The following is a 10,743-nucleotide window of genomic DNA, read 5'->3' on the forward strand; positions in this document are numbered from 1 at the left end:
TGTGCTTGGCTCAAACCAATACTATTTAGCCCCACACTCTCAGCAGTACAGAATTCACCCACACATTCAAAAGGCTGACCAATCCAGCTCCAATAATAAGGAAACCAGTCTGTGTATGCGCCAACCACAAGCTGCATGAACACCTCCTGTGTGAACAGAGCAGCCTCTGCTTAGCAAGCGACTCAGCAAACAGCCATAGCAACTAAACCTGCCGGCCTGAGGTAAAAATCACAGATTTTCCTCCAGGGGGAGCATTATTTCCAGTCAGCATTGGCTGGGGAGGAGATAGTCATCCTGCAAGATGATGGGTTAACAGAAACCTTGTTGTTGCTGTTGTGGAAGATGATATCCCAGGGCAATGCTGAAGCGATTAGCCAGCGGGATAAATGTCCATTGCCAGAGAGCAGTGTGACTTTCCCATTTGATAAACTTGCTGTCCCCTCTCAGCCTGTACCCTTTCAGGATCACTACACCAATTGCAAATATTATTATTAGAAATGCCAGTGCCCAATTCTTAAACAGAAGCCATTACCTTTGTTTGCTTTTCAGTTCCAGGTCTGCCGCAGTTGCTACACTGTGTCGTGTGTCGCTGGAGGCTATTACCAGGTGTATGACAGCTTCAAGCTCTGGTACCTGTTCAGCTTCAATGAACTTTACTATTCCCAGTTTACACTGCTCAGCAACGTAGAAGAGAAAGTAAAAATTACTGACCAGCTGACGTGCCACATTAATGTCAAGGTTTAGCAGACTGAAATCTGGGCCTTTTGTAATCCTAGAGAGAGAAACTCTCACTCCTTCCAACTCCTCAGCTGAGAAGCTAAGCTTTCTAGGTGGCGAAGAGTTATGTTAAACCTCCCCTGCAAATGAACTGAAAGAAGAGTTCAGAAACTCTATTACATCCAGGAGAAAGACACAGGCAAAGACAGAGCTCAGCTGGGCATTTACTAGCTAGTTCTGAAAATATGTTTTAAAGTTAGAAGGAAAAATGTGGCAGCCTCAAACCTCTGTCTCACTCTAATCATTTGTAGGTGCTTTAATGCATGAAGTGCAGGTTTCAAAATAACGTGCCACAGACTACACACACCTAGTCAGGCATCGTGTGCTTTACATACAAGCTGGACAAGCCATTTTTTGGAGTGAATTCTGCATTTACTTCCACACCATGCATTCCTTGCATGTTGCAGCCATTGTACCCACCAAGTCGTTTTACTGAAGTTCCCGTTTCATACACCTGCATAGCCCACGTGATTTGCATTACCTGTTCCAGCTGTTCAGGTGTCCATGGGCTATCTCCAATTACCCGTTTGGCTGCGTAAAAGCTCATCCCTGGAGGAGGCTGAGGGATCCCCGAACTTCCAGCACTATTGGATGCAGAAGAGCCCTGTGCCGATGGCACGTTTTGGCGACCCTGGGATTCATTCAGTACATATCTGGAAGGAAAAAAGTAACACTTGAGTAGACTTATTAAACTATCCTATGAACTGAAGTCAATACCTCATTACAAGCATCTAAGAGATCAAAATAAATATCACTCCTCCCTTCCCCTCAAATATTTTTGACCATATTGTGACAGGTTCGGTCACAGAGACCCCTTGGGTCTGTCACCTGATGTGCTGAAACTACCTCTGAGCCCGTCATCCCTCCCAGTTTGGGACTTCAGAGTAGTACTTCATATTTCTAGCTTCAGATACAAGAATGATACATTCATGCAAACAGGATGAACATACTCAGTAGATATAAGCTTTGTAATGATCCCTTACAAGAGACCTTTTGCATAAAGCATATTCCAGTTACATCATATTCACATTTATAAGCATATTTCCATAAAACACATGGAGTGCAAGGTCACATATATACATAAGTAAGATTATTTAAACACACAGCAGCGCCTTGCCAAGATCCATTGCAAGTTACAGGTTAGCCTGTAAGCGAACACAACAGTGCATCACAAAATGTAGTTTGTTAATTGAGCAAGTAGCTCAGATGATACTTCCCAGCATAACAGTCAGTCTACTATCGTAAACGCTGCGAAAGGAACAAAGACCCAGTAACTCCAGGCTTCCCAATAACGCTCTATTAAATGTTTGTTGAGAGAGGAGAGGGATAGCAGGGTTTTTGGGTGAGCGTTAGCAGGTTAGTGGATCTGTGAATTAAGAATTAATGAGGTTCTACAGTGTGAGAATTCCACACACATTAAATACTGTATTTGATAAAAATTCTTACACAAGTACTAATTGGAGCCTGTATGAGGGGGGTTGAGCTAGATGACTTCCTGAGGTTTCTTCCAACCCTAATCTTCTATGAGCCCCTTAGTCTCACAGAGGAGGCTGGGATGCATGAAAAACACATAGAAAGCATAAAGCAGGCCTCCTACTGCTCAGGGGGCAACCCTGGGATGTGAAGAGAGGGGAGAGCTGTGGTAAAAAAAAAACAAATACTCCTTGGAAACAGCCCATCTCTGCAGTGTTGATAGAGGAGACAGACAACAGAATTCAAATTGGGGGCTCAGGCCCTGGTTTTCATAGGGTACGTCAACATTGGAACTGGAGGTTTCATTTTCAGCATGGCTAGAGGTATTGACGCTAGCTCGGGTAAATGTTCTTGCACTAGCCTGGATGGCCACCGAGTACAATCACACCTAGGTACTTACTCATGTGGCTAGCCCATGGCCTGCACTGCAACGGCTGCACTGCTATTTGTATCATGTCAGCTCCATCAGTTAACACACATACGTCTACATGCCCTGGAAGTTACACCTCTAGATCCAGTGTTCACGTATTCTCAGAAAGTAACCAGCCAAGTCTTTCTGCGAGCACCCACATGCATTCCTAGGGGCCAGGGTAACAGCCACTCCCCCTGTGTGCTGGGGAGCCAACTAAACCAATAAGAACATGAGAACTGTAGCACAGAGACCAATGTGAAAAATTTGCTATTGCTCTGAACAATCAGAATCTGCCGTGGCAGAAAACAAAGACAGAAAACAATCTCAGCAGTGCAGGCGACTGCTCATCCCAACTCTAGAGGATGATCTTTGAAGCAGAGTTTAAACAACTGTGTGATTTGGGCCTTTAAGCCCTTTTTAAAAATCATACTGCAAGCTGGAGCCTCCAAGAAACATTTAGCACTAAAATTTACGGAGACAAAACAATCAAGCAACTATGCAGTAGGCTACTGGGAACAGAGACCTGGTCATTCACTCCAAGATTCAGTTCCAGCAGAAGTTCAGATCAGAACATGGTAAAGGAAACAGCTTGTAACAAACTATCACCTATAGAACAGGAATACAGATCCTTCTACTGCCTGATCAATAGCCATAGCCTAATACTGAGATATTCCTTCCCCCTCCAGGCTGTACCACTAAATATAACAGAACGTAATAAGGATCTATTTAGATAGCACTCATTCCTGATAGATTTATCAGCATAACGGCTTCAGTACACATGGACCAAATCAGACCCATGAAGCATAATCACAGAGTAAGTTCCACTGAGCAATTTTATGTCAAGAAGGGTAAATCAAAAATTACAACAGGCTATGCATAGTTTCCACACACAAACCAAGATTTTCAAAGATGGCCAGTGATTCTGGATGCCCAAACTAAGATACCCTCTCAGCACTTTCCAAAAATCAGGCGTCTTAAAGATGTCGGAAGTTGGGCACCCAAAATCACTGGTCACTTTTGAAAATCTTGCCCAGAGCTCTTTGAAGCTTTTGAAAATCTCACCCAAAGTGCACCAGGAGCACTAGTCTCACTGTAATATAAAAGGGTGTGTCCTCCTAACTCACTCAGGTGCATTAGAACATCCCAGCTGTCACCTGCAGTCAAGTGACAATCCAGGGGGAAGGGGAAGGAGAAGTCCTGCTTTTAAAATAATTTCCAATGTCCTTCCAAGTGAATTCTTCCGGAACAATATAAATGAGTACCAAACACAGAGTCAAAGGGAAGTGGCTTTTGTAAAGTATTGATTAAATATGCAGAAGAGCAAGATCAGTAAAACCAAACTGCTCTGTAAATAATAAGTGTACACAAACTTGCTCTGGGAGCTGATGTGCATACCCACACCAGCTGTTAATCAGATGACATCTCTAATGAGCAGAAAGTCGTAACATCAATCTCATTGCTGCGGGGTCGATCCTGTGAGATATAAGCCCTCACTGCCCATTACTATCTAGTGCAGTTGGGAGTGCTCAGAACCGTGGATGGTCGGGCCCCAACAGACCAAGCATAGAAATGGGGAGGTGCAGGTGAGAGATGATGAATCAGTTTGATTTTTATTTTATTGTAAAAATCATGATTATTTAAAACTACAGTTTACCTCTCTAAGGGCTTGATCCTACTCCCAACGGAAGTCAATGAGAGATCTGTAAGGCATAGATTGAATAAAGCACTTAAGCCCTCTGCTGAATAGGGATGGGCTTACTCACAAATTTAAAATAAGGTGCCTGTTCAAGTACTTTCCTAAATCAGAGCCTCATCGATTTTATTGGAATGAGAGGTAAAGGAGCACACCTTAAAAAAAAAAAAAAAAGTCTCTTTTGTGCACACTTCCGATCATCCATCATACAAGATACTTCAAGTGTTACAGGGTTTTGCTGCGCTCGCCCTCACTTACCCATAAGGCAAAAGGAGCACATCCAACATGAAGTCCAAGAGCAGCTGTACAGTCTTTGGTTTTTCAGCAAGATTAAATGGAGAAGCTGCTTTCGATGGTTCAACAGGATATTTCATGTGAAAAAGGGTTGGTATTAGAAGATGCATTAGGCTGAAAAACAATTACATTTACTGCCACTATTTACAAAAACACCTTTTGATTCTTAGCATTAAATAGAAACTGTACAGCAGAGATTTAGGAAAGTCAACCGATTCCTATTCTGGCAGCTTTCATTTGATACCCAATATGTCTAACAATGGGAGGCACAAAGAAAATTGGGGGTTGTGTTTAAAAAAACAAAACAACAAAAAATACAAGCCCACAACCAATAAGAATTAATTATCTATGTCCACATTTTTAAGAACATTACTACGTTGTACTTATGTGAATTCATGTAAACACACACACACACGCTTCAGAAACTGCAACCAAAGAGAGACTCACAGAGAACATCTCGTTCAAAACTTGGGCTCTGATCCTGCACAGCACCCTCAAAATCCCATTGAAAGTAACTGGAGTAGAGGGAGATTAGCACCTCATGAGATCAGACCCAGAGTTATGAAACATACATACACCATGTCTATTTGCTGTACATGTTCAGCCAGATTTCCAAAAGGCCTCAGCACCCAACAGTTCCCACCTTACACGCCTATGTTGAAATCCTGGCCCCACTGTAGTTAACCGGAACTTTGCCACTGATTTCAAACAAGGCCAAGATTTCACCCGATTCTCGTTTATAATTAAACCATTTTTTACCACTCTGGCAGCATAAAGGCACTTCCAAGTAAGTGAAGATATCATTTACACTCATTTTAGGGCCCCTTTACACTGCCAGAAGTGCTGAGCACACAGCAGCTCCTATATCTGGTCTGTAATAGTCAGTATCTTATCTATTATGATACATTTCCAAACATGACACGAGTTTGGATGCCTCAATTTTCGGGTGCCCAATGTGATACTTTAAAATGCCCCAGCTCTCAGAGGGCCAGTGCTCTGCGCTCTCTGAAGGTCAGGTTTCTTTAAGGTATCTCAAGTTGGGCACCCCAAAACATCAGCTGCTTTTGAAAGTTTAGACATATCTGTACTATAGTACCACCTAGAGAACCCATCCCCCTATCAGATTGAGGCCCTATTGTGCTGGGCATTATACAGTTTCAACATATGAGACAATCTCTGACCTGATGCATCCTCCATGCTAACTAATGGTTAGGAAGCAAAGCTGGATTTCTGAATATATTATCCAACATACAGGTGTTTCTAGGTAAACAAATGATCACCAAGAAAAAGTGCATTTAATTTTATTCTAACGATATAGGTGTCTTTCATTCCAAGTGCAGATAATCATACCTGTCTTGCTGTGGTTGCGGTTTCCCTTCCATTGCAGTGAGGAGAGTAGGCGCCAATTCACACTGTTTTTCCACAGGCAAACGAGGGTAACCCATCTTAACATAAATTATAGTAAAATTCTGCAAGGGTAAAAAAAATATAATATGTAACATCAATGAAAATGTTAAACTAGCCCCATATGGTACATTTCTGACACCGTTGTATGTAACAACTGAGGGTCTGAAAGACCAAGCAATTATTTCCAGAGCTAACGATGATTAACCGACAGTTTTCTACTGGCAGGTTCTGCACCTATTCAGCTCTTATCACTGCTGATGTCAATGGAAGGTTTCCTGAGTAAAGCACTGACAGGATGTACTCTCCACACTGGCCCTGAGAGAGTAAATTAGGCCCAATTAACCCATAGGTGGCACCTGGAACAGCCAGGGAGCAGAGACTGATTAATCAGACATGAAGCTCAGCTGGACAGGAACAGAAGGGTCCTATATAAAGCCAGGTAGCTGGCAACAGAAGGGGCTGCAGGGAAGTAAGTGGCAGATACTCCCTGGGAGGAGGGAGTTGGGAGGCTGGTAAACAGGGGAGCAGGAAGGTAGGAGAAGGCTCAGGGGAAAAGCAGCAAGGAATAGGAGACCAGACCTTGGCTGCTGAAGAGAGGACCCCTGGGCTGGAACCCAAAGTAGAAGGTGAGCCTGGGTTCCCCTGTCAGCCACGGCACATACTAGGCAGAGGACACTGAATCACCTAGAACTATTTGTTCCAGGACAGACTGTTACACCCCACAGAAGGGGAACCATGTAGTGACCTAGCCAGAGGGCTGAGTCACAAAGCCGAGGTTGCAGTTTCTGGGTCCGCAGGACAAGAGGACGATGGGAGAGACAGCACCAGAGGATGGCGTAATGCCTGGCCAGAGCTAGTCTCCTGAGCAACCAAGAGGAGGCGCCACCTGTGGTGAGTGCACCCCAGGACAGGCACTTAGGAGAATGCCTCTCTCTCACTTTCTCAGCCCCTTATTTCTGAAAGGAAATAAAAACTGAACTATTGGGTAACTATGGAGATCTGCAACATAAGCAAGAGTCCTTTGAAAACATTTCTAAATCCTCCTTGTTAAAAGCTGCAAATAAAATAAAAAATACAGAGCTGTGGGATAGGACAGCACAAGAAGCTGATAACAGGAGAGGAACTCCTTGCACCGCACTGGTTCAAATCCAGCTCAGTGTTGTAGTGATATAGAATGGTTACCTGCTGGCTGTTCAATGACCTAGTTAAAACAATTGTGTTAGGGTGCAAGAGTCAATCCAATTCCCAGTGCACAAGTGCCCATATTACTAGAACTACCACTAGAGATGGCAGTCTAGTCTTCAGCCACGTGGTTGAGATTGACAAAATACCCACAGAGTTTACTACTCTCTAGAGTGTAGAGTTAGTTGTTCAAAGTCAAAGCTTAGTCATAATGGCTTGATAATGTTGGATCAGTACATTTGATCTGTGGATAAATAAGGACTCAGTTTGCATGAACAGGAATTTTGAGCCCTGGATGAAAATTCGTTGAGCCAAGTTTTTTTTTTTTTTGTTTTTTTTAAAGACAAAGTGTAACTGAAAATTAAGCCCAGGCGTCTGATAAGAATTTGAAGGCTTTGTTATACTTAACAATTATCTAACCATGTTACTCCAGCTGGATTAAGTTAAGCATGGACCTACTAAATTACTATCATCTTCTGAAATGGTAGCAGCTCTTCCCCAATTTGCACGCACATGACCTTGACTGGTTTATCTGATTAATAAAGTTTTAAAAGATCAAAACATTGTGAGAAGTTAGCAAAAGACCACTCTTAGGTGACCTCTGTGGTATTCAATTTAAATGTTCAGTAATGAAATATAAGCAGAGATTCACAATGTTCTTATGTTCTTAGCACTGTGAAGCCGACCAACACAATGCAAAGGTGTGTTTCTTTGTAGTCACAGTATTTATTAAAACATCACAAAACTGACTACACTGAGAGAAAACAACATACAATCACTTCAGTATAGGATTGTCAGCAGATTTTTGCCATAGACAACAATGATGACACACAAAGTTGCTTTTCAAGTTTACTGTCACACAAGATGTTTTTCTCAGTGTTCTACAAAATATGAACATCTTGTAAATCCTTGGCCTCGTCCAAGGTAAAGCTCATGTACAACTTTTCCCATTGTTAGCTCTTGCTTTTGGACAACCAGGGCTCCAGCGGAAGTGAATGCTACTTAATGACAGTTTAACAGTCTAAACATTTCCATCTCTGCACCCACAGTGTTATTTTCCATTAAGAACATGCATGGGCTAGCAGTAGGGCAATGAGAGGGAGGACAGGTCTTTTCCAAGGTTCTGCAGTCTTTCCTATGAAATCAGTATTTGTAATACACGCACTACAGTTCAGCTAAGAACGGTCTTCACTAGTTTCACAAAGTGATTAGTAATTTTAGGGGTTTTTTTTGTTTGTTTCTTTTTTGAAGACTAAATGAACCTGATAAAGTTTCCCCTTCTGAAAAATGGGGATATTATTCCCTTTTCCCTGCTTTGTCTCATCAAGGCCCTGATCCTAAAAACACTTATACATACTACTCATGTGCATAAAGACAAGCACATGTTTATATATTTACAGGATCGTGGCCCTAAATTTTAACCTCTTCAGGGCAGAGATTCACTCAGCAGGTACTGGTTCTGCACCTAGCACAATGGGGCCTCTAGGTGTGACTAATACAAACAACAAATCTGTCAATTTCAAGTACTCATGAAAGTTGGAGAATAATTGAAGTGGTCTCACAAAAAATTGTCAGCAATTTAGTGGTTTCATAAAACTACTAGTTTCACCCATGCTAGTCGCATATAGTTGTTTATTTTAAGTCACTTTAAAGCATCTCTCATATCACAACAACATGTTACTGAAGGGAACTGGCAGAGTTGAGTACCATGAGGAGCCTCTAAAGAATAGAAAGCTCACCTTTGTACACATCAGGTAATGTTCTTGGAAGAACAGTACTTACGGTGACAAAGGAAACTGCAGCGGGATCTTGGTATTGGACTAGTAAAGTCTCTACTGGAAGTTGAATTTTTGGACGACTTTTGATGCGTTTATTCAAATGAACTAGGAGCTCCATGACCTGGGAGGGAGAAAAAATTATTAACCTCAGCTTTGCATTCAATATTTTCTCAATACAATATGATCCATTAAACAAAGAACAGGCCAAAGAGTTCTGCATGACTTAGTTCCCAACTCTTTGACAAAATGGCTGGCATCAGTTATCATATTATCCATTCGCCTGCATGAAATGCATTGGTGGTATCCAGACACTTTCTAGCAGACTCTCATCCACATCACAAAACCATACACCACAAGTGGTGCCCTTGTTAGCAGGACTGGAAGAGATGTCAAGGAAGGAATGATTACGGAGAGTTAACTTGGCTCTCTATAAATAATTGGCTGCTGTATCTCAAGATGGAGGAATGCTGGCAGAGTGATGTGGGGGAGGTTGCAATGTGCCATCAGTGCTGTAGCCTGTGGACAGAGGATGATTCTAGTACTGAAAATCTAGCACTTGTGGCGGTTGCCAAATTAGTCTGATAAAAGAAAAAGGGTTCCAATTAAACGAGACAGTAATTAAACTGAGCTAAAACATTTGTATACAGGGACATCCCTAGAGGCGGAAGTGACTGATTCCTCTCTTTTGGGATTGACCGTGCCAGCCAATTGAGCAGGGTCCAGCGCGGGAGTCCCAGGGCGGAAGTGACGGATTTGTCTCTGAGACCAACTGTGCCAGCCAATCGCACAGGCTCATGGGGCCCCCAAAGCACGAGGCCCAGAGCAGTCACCCAATTCACCCTACCCAAGGGACAGCTCTGTTTGTATACCACCTTCTCCCCTGCAAAGTGCCTCATCTAGTCCAGCATGGTCAAACACTCCAGACTGCACACGGTCAACTCTGTTCCTGAAGCACCTGGGCCTGATCTACCCAATATACACCATCAGCCTTCCTGGTGTCTAGCTGAGACTGGGCTTTGGATGAGAGTTAGCCAGCTGAAACGCAGCATGGAGAATACAGAATCAGTGTTGGCAGGCTAGGGGAAAATGACTGGAGGAAATAGCAGCGCTGACCTTTACTATCTCAGCCGGGAGAGTCTGCACATCTTGTGTTACCCAAGTTAACAACTTGGATAACTTGTTCAAATCTCTGCTACTTCTTGAACCGCAGATAACAGCAGTGGCCATGAGTGCTTTTTCTCCTATCTAGACTGCATGAAAGTTGCAACTCCTTTCTTTTTGATGTAGCGCTCACCCTGGTTACCTACACCTTTGTTACCACCAGAGGGGGTTACTTTTGGAGCTACTCCTGAAGCCATAACGCATGTTTCTACTGGTGAAGAAAGCAGTTGTCTGCCTGTGGCCTGGACTACACTACGTGTTTAAACTGATTTTTAGCAGCGTTGAACCGATTTAACCCTGCACCCGTCCACACTACGAGGCCCTTTAAATCGATATAAAGGGCTCTTTACAACGGTTTCTGTACTCCTCCCGACGAGAGGAGTGGCGCTAAAATCGGTATTCCCATATCGGATTAGGGTTAGTGTGGCCGCAAATCGACGGTATTGGCCTCCAGGCGGTATCCCACAGTGCACCACTGTGACCGCTCTGGACAGCAATCTGAACTCGGATGCACTGGCCAGGTAGACAGGAAAAGCCCCGCAAACTTTTGAATTTCATTTCCTGTT

General features: G+C 43.1%; 1 protein-coding gene across 1 annotated transcript in view; it reads right to left on the reverse strand.

The window, feature by feature from the left end:
- ECPAS (Ecm29 proteasome adaptor and scaffold) overlaps positions 1-10,743 on the reverse strand; it is an 87,673-nt gene that overhangs the window by 52,264 nt on the left and 24,666 nt on the right. Inside the window, exons 3-7 of the mRNA XM_075067502.1 lie at positions 9,021-9,137; positions 6,000-6,118; positions 4,614-4,763; positions 1,259-1,430; positions 533-672 (exon numbers count right to left, since the gene is read on the reverse strand). Coding sequence (XP_074923603.1) covers positions 533-672; positions 1,259-1,430; positions 4,614-4,763; positions 6,000-6,118; positions 9,021-9,137 — 698 coding nt within the window. The remainder of the gene's footprint in view (positions 1-532; positions 673-1,258; positions 1,431-4,613; positions 4,764-5,999; positions 6,119-9,020; positions 9,138-10,743) is intronic.

The sequence above is a fragment of the Chelonoidis abingdonii genome, chromosome 6 (assembly GCF_003597395.2).
Source record: "Chelonoidis abingdonii isolate Lonesome George chromosome 6, CheloAbing_2.0, whole genome shotgun sequence".
Classification (NCBI taxonomy): Eukaryota; Metazoa; Chordata; order Testudines; family Testudinidae; genus Chelonoidis; species Chelonoidis abingdonii.